Here is a 15885-nt window from a genome sequence, read left to right on the forward strand (position 1 = left end):
CTCCTCTAGCTGACTGTATGCCTGTAGCTGAGTCTCCCCAGACCAGACTGCTGATTTCCAAGTCAATTCTCAGTCACACAATGGAGAGCTGCTATCAGGAAACCAAGCTGCCATTTTTTAAATGTATGTGTTTCTTTTTAAAGATTTTAAGTAGGGGCGCCTGGGTGGCTCAGTGGGTTAAGCCTCTGCCTTCAGCTCAGGTCATGATCTCAGGGTCCTGGGATCGAGCCCCGTATCGGGCTCTCTGCTTGGCAGGGAGCCTGCTTCCTCCCCTCTCTGGCTGCTGCTCTGCCTACTTGTAATCTCTCTCTCTCTCTCTCTCTCTCTCTGTAAAAAAAATAAAATAAAAAAAAAAAAAAAAAAAAAAAAAAAAAAAAGATTTTAAGTAATCCCTACACCCAACATGGGGCTCAAACTTGCAACCCCAAGATCAAGAGTCACATGCTCCATGATTGAGCCTGCCAGGCACCCCTATTTATTTATTTATTGCTTTATTAGGAAGCTTTATGGCTTCCATTTAGCAGTGGAGGGAAGCACTTTCCATAGGTTCCCATCTCCCTAGGTTGTTTTAAGCAGGACTTCTCTCTCACTGGCTTATTTCCCCCTCAGTCAGAAGTCAACTTTGTTTAGGTTCTTCTAGCCAGTTCATGCTGACCAGTACAAAATTATTGCTTTTTTTAAAAAAAAAGATTTTATTTATTTATTTGACAGAGAGAGAGATCACAAGTAGACAGAGAGGCAGGCAGAGAGAGAGGAGGAAGCAGGCTCCCCGCTGAGCAGAGAGCCCGATGCGGGGCTCGATCCCAGGACCCTGGGATCATGACCTGAGCCAAAGGCAGAAGCTTTAACCCACTGAGCCACCCAGTGGGTTAAAAGCAAATTATTGCTTTTTGAACCCAATATACAATCTGTTGTTATTTTCCTCCTGCAAATCTCAAGATTCCTAAATTTTCTCAGGTGCCACTTCCTTTTCCTCAATAGATCTTTGTTTTTATGTGTTGGGTAAGAAGTCATAGAATTGGTAGGAGTAAGAAAGTAAATTGGGGCACTTCCAATGGTCTTTTTCCAGTTAGCGTCACATTGATATCTGTTCCCTGTGAGTACCCTGATGCTTAATAAAGCTTGTGCGCCAGATGAAAGACTTTCCGCATTTGTCACATCTGTAGGGCCTCTCTCCGGTATGAATGACCTCATGGCGATGAAGATTTGCCTTAAAACTGAAAGTTTTTCCACATTCTCTACATTCAAAGAATTCCTCCTTGGTGTGGGTTCTTTGATGCTGAATGAGATCTACAGTCCGGCTAAAGGCCTCTCCACATTCACCGCATTTGTGAGTGTTCTGTTTGGTATGAATCTGTTGATGGCTCAGAAGGGTCGAATGCCGACCAAAGGCCTTTCCACACTGGAGACATTTGTGGGGTTTTTCTCCGCTGTGGGTTAACTGATGTCGAATAAGGGTTGAATTCTGACTGAAGGTTCTGTTGCACTCACTACATTTATAGGGTTTTTCTTTGGTATGAATCCTCCTATGTTCAATAAGATACGCCATCTGACGGAAAAATTTTCCACAGTCATGACACTTATATGGCTTTTTCTGAGGGTGACAGTGTCTATGGGCAGCAAGAGTCGACTTCTGTTTGAAGGCTTGCCCGCATATGTCGCATTCAAAGGGATCCTCCGCCGTGTGAATTCTCTGATGTCGAAGGAAATTTGCCTGACGCCGGAAGACTCTGCCACATTCACTGCATTCATAAGATTTTACGTTTGTAAGAATTTGCTTGTGCCTCAAAAGCCGCGCTCTCTGATGGAAAGGTTTTCCATACTCCTCGCATCTGCCCTGCTTCTTCCGCGTTTGAGAATTCTGATCTTGACTAAGGGGGGGAAGGTTTTGCAGGAAGTCCTTGTGGCATTCATCACCAAGAGCAGGGAAGGCACGTCTGTAAAGGTCCCCCAATTCACTACATTTATGTAACGTTTCTGCAGGTCTCTTGGCCATCTTTTGCTTTACCACTGATGTCTTACAGGACCCTGAATCTTCAGAAATGTTCTGTTTTGGAGTTGGCTTTTTCGTCTTGCATCTGGCCTCAGAACCTAACCAATAAAAAGAAAACATAGAAATGACCTGTGCACTGCAGAAGGAAAAGAGAAGCCAACGGAGTGTGCTATCACTCAAATGAAGCTAAAAAGTGCTCACTTAGTTATTAATTACATCATCTGGCTAAAGGGGCCAAAATTCTGATTTTCACAGGACTCCTGGCTTCAATAGCAGAAAGAGTTCCAGACATGAACCAACCAACAGAAAAATGCACAAGTGTGTGCCAGAGAAGTAAGAACGTAACAAACCCATCACCTCCACTGGAAAAATAACCTCCTCTGAGTACTGTAGTGCCCCTTAAGTGTAGAAAAGGTATCTCATACTTTCTCAACAAGCAGGTTTTCAATAGTTCTGGGAGAACTTCTTAAAAATGGGAAGTGTAAGACAGAATAGGAAAGGAACCAGAGGGAAGTAGATACAAAAGCCAAGAGAATACGGCAGTGGTTCTCAACCAGGGGTGATGCTGCCTCCTGGGGGAGAGTTGGCAATGTCAGAGGACCTCTCTGGTGGTCACAGCTGGGGTGGTGCTACTCAAATCTAGTGGGAAGAGGCCAACGATATGGCTAAACATCCTACAGTACACAGGACAGCCCCCCCTCCCCCAATGAAGAATTATCCAGCCCAGAATGTCAACAGAGCAGAAGCTGAGAAACCCTGGAGGAGAAGGATATGGAAAAAGGCAGAAGCAGCAATCAGGACACAGTAAGTAGGAAAAAGCAGATATGTCAAGAAACACCATGGGAATGCGAAAATAAGATGAAAGCAAAGGAACAAGAGAAAACAGAGAGGAAGGAAAAGTAACGAGGGTAGAATAAGGCATATCTAGTCTGGCATAAGAGCTGTCGGACGGGCTGCTTTAGAGAAGAAATCTACTGCAATGAATGAGCTTGGCAGACTTGAAATCGAATCCCAACTCTCAATCTACTGTGTGACAGAGATCTGAATCTTTTCAAAGTTTATTTACTTTTAAATCATCTCTGTGCCCAACGTGGGCTCAAATTCATGACCCCAAGATCAAGATCTGCACACTCCACCGACTGAGCCAAACAGGGGCCCTGAATCTTTCAGGTTTTTCATCTGGAAAATGGGACTAATGGTCACATGTACTACTTTCAGAGGGCAGCAGGGATGAAAAAGTGGGAGGAGATACACCAAACCCCGGGCTCTGGGGCAAACAGGGGGTTTCATTAGTATGGCTTTCCTGCCTCTTCAGGATTTCCACTCAACTGGGCCTTCTTCTCTTCACCCACCTGGGCAAGCACTACTGGAAGCCTTCCGAGTCCCGGCTCTTGGCAGATCCAGGATCCACGGTTCTTCCCACTGCTCCAGCAGGCAGATCACCTCAGGTTTGGGAAACTGAAATCCTACTCATGGAGAAGTAAATGGGATGTGGTTAGTGAGTCAGGGAGAGATGTCCTAGTGCTCAGCGTAACACCCTTGGGTCTACAGGGGCAAACAGATAAGGATAATAATCAAAAGGACCGGTGGGAATAGAATTTGGCCCAGTCTTTCTGACAATCTGACCATCTTTATGGAAAGCCTCAAAAACCATCACACTCTTAGATGTGGTCATTTCACTCTTAGGGATACAGCCTACGGAACAATTAGGACCAAGATGAATGGACCAGAGCTGTTCAGCAGAGTTGTACCAGCACAAAGCAGAATATAAAGTAAACATCAACAGGGCATGTAAATGCAATGAAGGCAAAAAGTATTAGTCAGATACTAAAAATCCATGTGTTCAAGAATATATATTTTTTTAAAGATTTTATTTATTTATTTGACAGAGAGAGAGAGATCACAAGCAGGCAGAGAGGCAGGCAGAGAGAGAGGAGGAAGCAGGCTCCCCGCGGAGCAGAGAGCCCGATGTGGGGCTTGATCCCAGGACCCTGAGATCATGACCTGAGCCGAAGGCAGCGGCCCAATCCACTGAGCCACCCAGGCGCCCCGCGTTCAAGAATATTAAAATAGGAAAATGTTCCCTATAGGTTTTATTTATTTATTTATTTATTTATTTTTAAAGATTTTATTTATTTATTTGACAGATCACAAGTAGGCAGAGAGGCAGGCAGAGCAGGGTGGGGGGGAAGCAGGCTCCTCACTGAGCAGAGAGCCCGATGCAGGGCCGGATCCTAGGACCCTTGATCATGACCTGATCAAGGCAGAGGCTTTAACCCACTGAGCCACCCAAGCACCCCTCCCTATAGGTTTTAAAGCAGGATGCAAAGCTCATGTGAAGTACAATCCAAATCTTTTTAAACTACCCATGTGTATGTGTATGTACATAAGTATACATATATATGAAAATACAAGGAAAAAGTCCAACCAAAATGTTAATGGGGATAATTTCTGGGCAGTGGGCCTGTAAAGGATTTTTATTTCCTACTCTGTTACTGAAAAGTCATTGGGTAATACAAAGAGATTTGAAAGTACCCATACCCTTTAACACCAAAATTCTGTATCCTGGGGAATAGTCAGAAATTTATGAGAATTTATGGTCAGAAACATCTATTCGAAAATTATAATATAGAAAATGATGAGTTCATAAGCAAGCCAACAGCAACAACAAAAACCCAAACTAAATATCCTCACATGGGAAAATGATTCAATATTATAGATCATACAATAGAACTACATTACGGTCATTTACTGTATTTATGGGGGCTTTTAATAGCATCGGGAAATGCTGATGCTATAATGTTAAGACTTAACGGAATTACAGCATTATATGAAGAATATGTTCCGCTACATTTTTTAAGAGCATGGGGGAGAAAAACTGGAAGGAAATAATCCAAAATATGAGCAGTGTTATCCCTGAATGTTCTCCCCTCCCTGTCATAATTTCCTGTACCTTTTGTGTATTCAAGTCTGCTCTTATAATGCTTTTAGAAGGAAAACAGACATCAAAAACTCCAGAGGTGGGCGGACAATCCCACAAGAGGTGGTCAAGACTGTGGCAAGAGTGTCAGTGTGGAGGTCAAATCTGTGGTTCCAGAAAGAAAGCTATTTGTTGAGGAAATGCCCCCCCCCCCAGAGGAGACTGCACTGGAATAAGACAAAGGCAGGCTCCCCGAGGGAAAAAGCAGTGAAGTTTCAGAAATGAAGTCAGTTAAGAGTCACTTCCTGGACACCTGGTGATGCTGCAATAAGGAAGGAACCCATTTCCAGAGAGAAGACTGAAAAAGACTTTGCAAGAGAAAAGAAGCTAACTTTTAGAATCCAATCAGCCATAATCTTTTCAGCAGCTACAGGTCTTTTTTTTTTTTTTAAATATTCCATTTATTTATTGGACAGAGAGAGATCACACGTAGGCAGAGAGGCAGGCAGAGAGAGAGAGGGAGAAGCAGGTTCCCCGCCAAGCAGAGAGCCCGACGCGGGGCTCAAGCCCAGGACCCCGAGATCATGACCTGAGCCTAAGGCAGAGGCTCAACCCACTGAGCCACCCGGGTGCCCCGTCCTACAGGTCTTACAGATGTGGAGGAGGCAGAGCAGGGTGGGGAGTGGATTAAGCATCTCTGACCTCTAGACCAAAGGAAACTATTCATTGCCCACAATCCCTTATTTGAAAGCTTTGAGGCCAGGCATGTTTCAGGATTCAAAATTTTTTCCAGGTTTTAGAAAGGTGATGTGGTGTGTCTGTTTTTTATTATGTACCGCCCCCAACGGGGGTTGGAGCTGTACCCTTAATCAAACACAGAGATATTTCTGATGCTTAACAGATACAAAGACCGAGTGGGAAAAATAAGGATGAGACATAGCTTCCTGGAGGAAGAGATCAGGTTTGACCACTTGATGACTTTACAGGTTGGGTCTTGCAGCCAAATGAGTTATGGTAAAAACTAGTTTTTGGAGTTTCTCTGATTTTTGGAATGGCAAGTAAGGGACTGAGGACTTGCGTAGACACTCAGAGTCAAATCTTCAAGCCGAGTCATTACCCAACAAGATCATGTTTCTGTAATTCTCCAGCATCACATCTCTGTAGAGGTCCTTCTGAGCCCAGTCAAGTTTGTTCCACTCTTCTCTGGTGAAATACATCGCCACATCCTCAAAGGACACCAACTCCTGAAAACAGAGACTAATTATAGGCTCAATTCATACAATAACTTTGTGAGCTGTCACTATGATTCTATAGGTGAGGTTTGAGGTCGTCAAGTGACTCAGCCAAGCTCATTCTTTCTTCTCTATTAGAGAGTAGACAAACTTTTTCTGTAGAGGACCAGAGGGTAAATATTTTAAGCTTCCTAGGCAATTTGGTCTCTGCTAGGATTATCCTGCACAAAAGTGGCAGGAACAACAGGTAAGTGGATGGGCATGGCTGTGTTCTGGTAAAACTTGCCGCCAGGTCCAGGTCCGTTTGCTGACCCCGCTTTCATACAATACCACCTTTAACACGGAATATGTTTCTGCCCTGGGTCCCCTAGGAAAGAGATGACACATTCAAATAAGCTCACTGAAGATCAGTTAGCATACAGGCTATTCAAAAGGAAGGTGCTTCATGGAAACCAACAAGGCCGGCTCTCATGGGAACAATCACCCACCGCGTCTGAAGGGGAAGAAGGTAGGGGAGGGTTACTGGAATCCAGAAGGTTGTTGGAGAGGAAGCAAGACTGGGCTATGCGGCCTCTGTCATCCCACAGCCCGGCAGGCAGGGAGCTGTGGGAATAAAACTGGCCACCACCCTTCCTCCAGGTTTCTGGCCCCCTGACCCCCTCCACCCCATTGTCAAAATCCAACCGGAAGCCAGAGGGCAAGAGAACCCACTGATGGCGTATAAAGGTCAGCCTCCGAGGGCACAGACCCAAGTAGGGGAGGCTGAAGCATACATCAAAGGTGGGCAGAGACTATTTAGTACAATATATACGGCAGAAGTTTCCATTTACATGTGTGTTCAACTCAAGTGGGCAGAGAACAGAAGGTGCCTCACACAACTGCAGCCTTTGGGGCAGAGGCCGGGTGTCTGTCCACCACACTCCCTTCCCTGAGGAGAAACGGTGTAGCCTGAGGGGCTATCTGAGCAGCGAAAGGGCATTCAGTAATAGGAAATACCACCACCACCCATCAGGAAACCGACACCAGAATTCCCAAAGTACAGGGCCCTTCTTTCCTCCCTACCGAGCCTGACTTTCAGAGTTACCATTTCGAGGTCCCTCCCACCACCATCCCAAAAGTCTCTCCTTTTACCAGAGATGTTCTGCAGGTCTCCTCAGCAGACATTCTCTGCTGCTGCATGAGTATGAGCAAGCACTGAGGAATAAAATGGCTTCATCTCCCCCAGGGTAATTTCTATACATTCAGTTATATGGCCTTTAATGTTGCCCCAAACTCTCACCCTCCTATTCCTCCCCAGGGTCTTCTGTACCTTTACTACCCTCGTTCTCTCAAGAAACTCTGGGCACCAGTAAGTTGTTAGCCTTTAAGCCGTAGGCCAGCAATAAACGTTCCAGCTCCTGCTGAGGCCAAAGGATACAGCTGTTCAGGCTGTGCACTGCTCAAACTTATAGCGCACCATTTATATCACAGTTGTGTGAATGGGATCCCTTGGAGTTGCTACTTGTACAACCTGTATGATTCTATAGTAGCCCAGGTACCTGCTTAGGGAATGGACCATCCACGGGGAAAGATGGAGTCAACACGGTAACAATCCAGTGGGAGGTACTCAGAGGGGCCTAGGAGGACACGTGCTCACCACACCACTCCCTTCCAGAAGTCATTGGCAGTTAGGTCCCAGGAAAGAGCCCAGAGGGCACATGTTCCCTAATTCACTCCCCCGCCATCCCCACCAAGCATTACCTACATTCTCACTCAACACTTTCTCTTTTCCCTCAACAAAAGAAGCTGTCCTCCTAGCAATCCCTCCCCTCTGCCTCAGTTTCCATTCCCTCATGTCTCCCCCAGGGTCTTAATCCAACGATGAGGACTCTTCCTTTTCTATATCTTTACTCTCTTTCCCCTGTGGAGCTGTGATTTTTAACAAGAAATATATATTTAGCGGCACTGGTTGGCTCAGTCGGTTGAGCATCTGCCTTGGGCTCAGGTCATGATCTCAGGGTCCTGGGATTGAGCCAGCCTCCCTGCTGAGTGGGGAGTCTGCTTCTCACCCTCTTACTCTCCCTCTGGCCCTTCTCTCCTCTCGTGCATGTGCTCTAATAAATAAAATCTTAAAGAGAAATATACATTTAATCTTCATCCTCATTTCTGGCACAGAACTCCTAAAACCCCTGGAATTCCTAAGGGATAAGAGCAGGAGCCTCTCTTCATATCTGGTCTTTTGTCCTTGGTTTTTGAAATAGCTCCAGAGTCGAGCTGAAAGGAGTGTCTCCACATTCATCACAAATTCCTTTCACCACACCTGAGTTTATGTTAATGAGGTGATCTTTGGAAAGGCCCCAAGGATGGCAGGCTAGTTGCCAAAGGAACCAGCCATGTGATTAGAATGTTTGAACCACCCCCCATTTCAGAGGAGGGGAGAGGGGCTGGAGATCCAATCAGTCACTAAAGGGCAATGATTTACTCAATCAAGCCCATGTAATGAGCTTCTATAAAAACACAAAAGAGGGGGACGCCTGGGTGGCTCAATCGTCAAGCATCTGCCTTCGGCTCAGACCATGATCCCAGGGTGCTGGGATCGAGTCCCACATGGGGCTCCCTCCTTGGGGGGAGGCCTGCTTCTCCCTTTCCTACTCCCTCTGCTTGTGTTTCCTCTCTCACTGTGTCTCTGTCAAATAAATTTTAAAAATCTTAAAAAAAAAAAATAACACATGGGGCGCCAGGGTGGCTCAGTGGTTTAAGACTCTGCCTTCGGCTCAGGTCATGATCCCAGGGTCCTGGGATCGAGTCCCGCATCGGGCTCTCTGCTTGGCAGGGAGCCTGCTTCCTCCTCTCTCTCTCTCTCTGCTTGCCTCTCTGCCTACTTGTGATCTCTCTCTGTCAAATAAATAAATAAAATCTTAAAAAAAAAAAAAAACACAAAAGAGGGACGCCTGTGTGGGTCGGTTGGTTAAGTGGCTGCCTTCAGCTCAGGTCATGATCCCAGGGTCCTGGGATCGAGTCCCGCATCGGGCTCCTTTCTCAGTGGGGAACCTGCTTCTCTCTCTGCCTCTGCCTGCTTGTGCTCTCTCTCTGACAAATAAATAAGTAAATCTGAAAACACACACACACACACACAAAAGAATGGGGTTCAGGCAGCTTCGGGGTTGGCACATGCGTGGAGAGCCGGGAGCATGGCACACTCAGAACATGGAAGCTCTGTGCCCCTCTTCTGTCTGGCTGTTCCCGAATCACAGCCTTTTAAAACAAACCAAGTAAAATCTAGTAAAAGTAAAGTGTTCTTGAGTTCTTTGAGCCTCTCTGGTAAATTAATCAAACCGTGGAGGGGGTCATGGGAAGCTCCAAATATATAGCCAGTCAAGGCACAGGTGACAACCTGGACTTAAAACTGGCTGGTGGCAGAAGTGGGGGAGGGGCAGTATCGTGGGACTGAGCCCTTACCCGATGGGGTCTGATGTTAACTCCAGGTAGAAAGTGTCAAAACTGAGTTAAAGTGCAGGTGCCCTACCCCACTGGTGTCACAGAATTGCCTGATGTGTGGGACAAACCCCAACATGTCTGGTGTCCTAAGTGTGGCATGAAAGGAGAAAGTAGAGAAACACGGGAGTGTTTTTCCTAAACATTCACTCCCCTCACTCCTTCCCCTTCATCAGCAAAAATGCCAAAACTTCTTTTTTTTTTTTTTTAAGACTTTATTTAGGGGCGCCTGGGTGGCTCAGTGGATTAAAGCCTCTGCCTTTGGCTCAGGTCATGATCTCAGGGTCCTGGGATCGAGCCCCACGTTGGGCTCTCTGCTCAGTAGGGAGCCTGCTTCATCCTCTCTCTCCGCCTGCCTCTCTGCCTACTTGTGATCTCTGTCAAATAAATAAATAAAATCTTTAAAAAAAAAAAGATTTTATTTATTTAGATGACAAAGAGAGAGGGAGAAGCAGGCTCTCTGCTGTGCAGGGAGCCCAATGCAGGACTCGATCCCAGGACCCCAGGATCATGACCTGAGCTGAAGGCAGCTGCTCAACTGACTGAGTCACCCAGGTGCCCCAAAACCTATCTTTAAAAAGATGTTCCTGGGGCTCCTGGGTGGCTCAGTGGGTTAAAGCCTCTGCCTTCAGCTCTGGTCATGATCCCAGGGTCCTGGGATTGAGCCCTGCATCGGGCTCTCAGCTCAGCAGGGAGCCTGCTTCCTCCTCTCTCTCTGCCTGCTTCTCTGCCTACATGTAATCTCCCTCGGTCAAATAAATAAATAAAATCTTTAAAAGACATTCCCGTGCCTGCCTTCCCGTCTGATTTCTGCTCTCTCTCCTTCCCTTACCAAACCAGCTCCTAGGATAAAACTACTCTCACTTCCAGTCGCTCCATAAGCCAGCGTCTGGTTTAAGCCTCACCACACATCTGCAACTGTTATTCCCCTGCCTACTTGGGATCACAGGGACAAGTCATGCCATTAATGTAGGAAGTTGGAGGGTTTAACAAAGAGGAGTTTTTAGTTCAGTCTCGAAATACGACTATGTGAGTTTGCCTGTGTAGGGAGAGAGCAGGCTATGCGCAGGAATGGAAGAACAGAAGAGCACCTCGGATTCTCTGGCAGGCAGGGCACGCTGGGGATGCAGCCGGGGAAGCAAGTAGAGCTTAGGATTCCTCAGAAAGTTCAGACACACTGGAGCAACGTGGTCAAACTGCAACAACTCGAATTCCCTCTCTCTCATCCAACCTTCTTCCAAAATCGTTGCCATGGCTTCCTAAATTATCTCCCCTTTTTTTTTTAAAATATTTTATTTATTTATTTGACAGAGAGAGATCACAAGTAGGCAGAGAGGCAGGCAGAGAGATAGAGGAGGAAGCAGGCTCCCTGCGGAGCAGAGAGCCCGATGCGGAACTCGATCCCAGGACCCTGAGATCATGACCTGAGTAAGTAAGCTTCCTTGTACCCTTTAGTACTCCCAGATCAGATTTTATCCCTGTAATGCAAGAGTCGGTTTACATATCTACCTTTCCAAAAACAACAAAAACAAAATAAAACAAAAACAAAAATAAAAAACAAAAAACCTGTAAACTCCTTCAGAAAGAGTTTATCTCTAGCACAAAGGATAATATCTGATACACAGTAACACTCACTGACAGAAACAATGAACAACTATGATAACAGTATCTAAAATTCACAGAGTGGGGGCACCTGGGGTGGCTCAGCTGTTAAGCCTCTGCCTTCGGCTCAGGTTATGATCCCAGGGTCCTGGGATCAGACCCCGCATCGGGCTCCGTGCTCTGCAGGAAGCCTGCTTCTCCCTCTCCCACTCCCCCTGCTTGTGTTCCCTCTCTCACTGTGTCTGTCTCTGTCAAATTAATAAATAAAATCTTTAAAAAAAAATAAAATTCACAGAGTGTTTAAAATAGAACTAGAAACTACATAAAGTATTATTGACCTATTTTACCAAGTGCCTCACTTAACTCTCACAACTCTTGGTCATAAGCAGTATCATCCCATTTACAGATAAGTAAACTGAGGCCCAGGGAGCTTATGTAACTTGCTGAAGGGAACACATTTTACAACAAAGCCTGGGTTTGAATCTGCCTGACCCCAGAGTTCAAGCTCTTTACAGCCCACCTTCCAAGAAGGAAAAATCCCCGAATTAATAAAGATGGCTCAACCTGAAAAAGGGAGTCAAAGCCATTGCCTGGCTACCGGGACTATCCTGAGGCAGGGGAGGAGAAGCCCAGCTCACCTTCCACCCAGCTGTCAGGAATACAGCTTCCAAGTCCTGGTCTCCGAGGTGGGGCAGGACTGCCGCCATCAGGCTGGACTGAAGGAGAAAAAAAGATAATGAGTAAGGCCAGTTCCAATTTAAGGCTCTCTCACCAGGCAGCCCTGGGACAGGGAATTCCAACAGGCCAAACACACCTGAGCCAGTATACAGTCACCATGTTTGCTGCTGAAAGAGGGGATAAAAATGAAAGGAGCTGTTAGAATGGTGTTTTTTAGGAACTTCCGAAGTTAGCTCAATTTCCAAAGCTTTCTCTCAGGGCCCTGCCCTCCCCTTCTCCCTAGAAAATGTTCTGTAGCACCTCATTGAAAAACTGCATACACAAAGGGACAAGACCATAGACAAGAACAGAACTCTGACCTACACCTTGCAACAACCAGCCCAGAACCCAAGTCACACCCAATGCAGCAATCAGCCCAAACCAAGATCAGGTCAATAACTGCCAGCTTATCCTTAATTCTGACTTCCTTCCTACAACTGAGGACCAACAGAGAAAGCCAAATACACTCCCTTACCCAAACACATAGGATATTCTGCTTCTACTTATTTAACCTACCTCCAGCTTTCTCAAACCAACACCCTCCAAACTGGGCACATCTGAGTTTTCCATTTCTGTCCACCATAAACCTTACCCCTGCCTGCCTTTGGGTCTCCGCCAAGCAAGGGATGGTAGCTCACTCCCTTGCTCCAGCAGGATCTGAATGAAGAGCCTTTGCTTGTTCTTGTTTTGGGGGATGGGGGAAGGCGTTCATGTATTTCTACATCCTACAGGATTAGCTCAGAGAGTATAAAAACGACTTTAGGGCGGTTAGAGATTTCAGGCTACATATTACAATCATTGTCAGAAGAATATTCAGAGAGCTTTACTTGATATGAATATTTATTGAGAAATATTATTATTATTTATTTTATTTATTTATTGCAAAATATACAGCAAACAAGGATACTTCAAAACGGAAAGCATGAAGAGGCTGAGCTCTCAGCAGCCACCGCTTAGTTCATAAAGCATAAGGTGTAGCAGAATATGCCACCCACAATTATCTTGAGCTATAGGCACTTGAAAAGCAGCAAACACAGAGAAAGGCTTTCTCTGAACTCCCCTTATCTGCCTAAAGACGGATCCTTGAAAAGGAACTCAACTGTCATAAATTCCCCTCCCGGGAAGATAGACTTCAGTCACAGGAGATGAGACTAGACGGTGACACCACACCCAAACTGTCATAAGCCATCAGGCCTCCGTCTGCTCTTCTGAGGACCCCTTCGTCTTTCCTAAAACTCATTTATTCTCCTCTAAGAGGCCTACATCCTCTCTCCCCTTTCCCGATTAAGAGGGTATTTAGGACTGAATTTTTTTTTTTTTTGAGATTTTAAAAATTTATTTGTTTGACACAGAGAGAGAGAGGAGGAAGCAGGCTCCCTGCTGAGCGGAGAGCCCGATGTGGGGCTGGATTCCAGGACCCTGGGATCATGACCTGAGCTGAAGGCAGAGGCTTTAACCCACTGAGCCACCCAGGCACCGCTTTTAAGATTTTTTAAATTTATTTATTTTTAGGCCTGAATTCTAACCCACTGCAGGAGTTACTCATTTCTCTGTATTTCTTACCCATACATGTTAATAAACTTGTTTTTCTCTCAATCTTTTATTGCTGGGATCTCAGCTAAGAACGGAGTGAGAAAATTATTTCTCCATCCCTACACACGAAATGAGGAAGTACCTTGCTTTTTATTGCGACTATTTACGAGAAACTTAGAATCCTTCTAGACTAAAAGCACTGCAGAAGCTTACTTGTTTTTAGCTAATTGGCTAGGAAGCTACAAGGTCACCATGACATGAAGATAGCTTAAGTTTCCTAAAAGAAGAGTCAGCATTTGGGGGAAATTAGGACAGCTCAAGTTTTGATTCCACAGCTCGGGGTGGTTGGCCTGGGGGTATACCCAAACTGTGGTCTATGCTTTGGTTTTTCTTTGACATTAGAAACTCAACATTGTTACTCTCCAGGAATACACAAGTGAAGGGATAGAAGTGATTTTCTTTTTTTCTTTCTTTTTTTTTTTTTTCTTATGCTTTTCGGGCCACTGGTGAACCTTGCTTTCTGTGAGTGCATTTTTAAGAAAGTCTCTCGTACCATTCACGTTCCCTAAAAATATTATTTGGAAGATGCTCTGTCTTTTAAGCAAGGAGGCACTCCAAAAAATGTCACTGACCAACGGCTTCAAGACTGGGGAAGGGACCTCAAACTTTTCATTATCTAAACTATCTGTCTACCGTGAACACGGTGCATTTGGAAGCCAGAATCTTAAATGCCACTTCTCAATAATGTGAACTCCTGAAACGTTCGATCCCATCGGCTTTTCGCTTACAACCAAACCAAACCACAGCGTTCCCCAGCCTCTCATTCATCCGACTTGCTCTTCCTTACGCCACGGAAAATATTCACAAGTTGACATCTTCAGAAAGACGCTCCCTAAGTGCCCTGCACCCTCCCCTGAGGGTCTCTCGAGCCCTGACACCTGCCATGGACGGCCACCGGGGCTTCGCCCGCGCCACCCACTCCCTAGCTCCTCACTCCCCACACCTGCTGCGCTCCTCTGACCCTCCGCCGCTTCACCTCCTCCAGGAAGTCCTCGGTGTCCACCTGCAGCAGCCATAGGGGCCGGGCTCCCCTCTCGACGTTCCCGACCGGACCCGCGATACGGTCGGCGCCCCTCCAATGACCGCTCCCCAACCCGAGAGAGCGAACGCGGAAGAAACCCACCCCATTCGCCGACCCTCATTCGCGCGCGGTGAGCCCCGCGTCTCACCCCGCGTCTCGCCCCGCGTACCTTCTAGGAAGCGCGGAGGCTTCGGAACTCTTTGGTCAGGTTCAGAGAGCCGCAGCCTCCGGTCTCACGCACCCGCCGCTGTGGTAGGGGCCAATCAACGGCCTCAGAGGGCGCCGGGTGAGCCACGTGACTCCCAGGCCCCGCCCCGCCCGGTTCCCGCCCAGCGGAGCAGTCCGGAATCTCCAGTAAGAATCACCTGAGGGCTCTAAAATTCCACCACCTAGATGCTCGTTTTCCACACCAATTGAATCCGAATTTCTAGGAGTGGGCCCTCGAGCAGCTGGGTGTTTTAAAAGCTCCTCTTTTGAGTGTAGCGTACAGTGACCATCTTTTAAGAGAGCTAACCCTGGACGCAGTCCTACCAGACGAATAACATAGTATGTTGAATATAATGAATGATTATACGGATCTGTGTTATATACGTAAGAATATGAAAAATAGGTAATTACCTGAAATTCCGTATTCGGAAATTACCCGAATGCTATTTAAACAAAGCAACATAGGATTTATTATCAGTGGCGATTAGTTGTAATGGATAGTAGGACTAAGCTTTGAGCGGATTCCATGTTTAGCAAAGAAAGAAAAAAAAAGTAACAGATTAAGAAAAAACACTTGTGGGACGCCTGGGTGGCTCAGTTGGTTGAGCGACTGCCTTCGGCTCAGGTCATGATCCTGGAGTGCCAGGATCGAGTCCCGCATCGGGCTCTCAGCTCGGCGGGGAGTCTGCTCCCTAGCTGACCTCTCTCATGCTCTCTCTCATTCTCTCTCTCTAATAAATAAATTGAGTTTTTTTTTTTTTAAAGAAAAAACACTTGTGTGAAATCTCCCTTTAAGACTTGATTTCCATGGGCCAAAACACTAGAAACAGAGAGAGAGAAGGAGAGGGAGAGAAAGAGATAGGGTGTTTGTTTTACCTGTATCCTACTAATTGTTTGACCTGGGACAAACTAGTTCACCCTTCTGTATGTTAGTTTCCATACATGTACAATGAGACTAGGACTATGAACTTCATAGGGTTGTTCTGAGTCATAGTAACCCCTTATCCCCTGTTTTGCTTCCCACAATTTCAGTTACCCAGGTCAGTGATGGTCCAGAAGCAGATGCTCCTTCTGACATATCCTGAGAAGGTCAGTGGTAGCCGAACGCTACCTACAAGGCCTACAT

General features: G+C 46.2%; 1 protein-coding gene across 6 annotated transcripts; it reads right to left on the reverse strand.

Annotated features, from left to right (window-relative positions):
- Positions 1 to 760: 760 nt before the first annotated feature.
- On the reverse strand, positions 761 to 14838 carry ZNF789 (zinc finger protein 789). 6 transcript variants are annotated; one of them, XM_045993355.1, is made up of 5 exons: positions 14722 to 14838; positions 11860 to 11937; positions 6031 to 6157; positions 3346 to 3459; positions 761 to 2091 (listed from the first exon to the last, which is right to left on the reverse strand). In XM_045993355.1, exons 2-5 carry the CDS (start codon positions 11926 to 11928, stop codon positions 1076 to 1078), a joined length of 1326 nt encoding a protein of 441 aa, XP_045849311.1. In that variant the 5' UTR covers positions 11929 to 11937; positions 14722 to 14838; the 3' UTR covers positions 761 to 1075. The 6 variants fall into 6 exon arrangements, with proteins under 6 accessions (XP_045849311.1, XP_045849314.1, XP_045849313.1 ...); XM_045993358.1 differs by lacking the exon at positions 14722 to 14838 and adding an exon at positions 14655 to 14704; XM_045993357.1 differs by lacking the exon at positions 14722 to 14838 and adding an exon at positions 14475 to 14621.
- Positions 14839 to 15885: the final 1047 nt, after the last annotated feature.

Source organism: Meles meles, chromosome 21, assembly GCF_922984935.1.
Source record: "Meles meles chromosome 21, mMelMel3.1 paternal haplotype, whole genome shotgun sequence".
NCBI lineage: Eukaryota > Metazoa > Chordata > Mammalia > Carnivora > Mustelidae > Meles > Meles meles.

Excerpts from the sequence above, each read along its gene's own strand:
- ZNF789 (XM_045993355.1), bottom strand. The coding sequence starts at position 11,928 with ATGGCGGCAGTCCTGCCCCACCTCGGAGACCAGGACTTGGAAGCTGTA. Across the intron at positions 3,460-6,030 it reads CAGAAACATGATCTTGTTGG|GATTTCAGTTTCCCAAACCT; the intron begins GTAATGACTCGG and ends CTCCATGAGTAG. Across the intron at positions 2,092-3,345 it reads TTCCAGTAGTGCTTGCCCAG|GTTCTGAGGCCAGATGCAAG; the intron begins GTGGGTGAAGAG and ends TTTATTGGTTAG.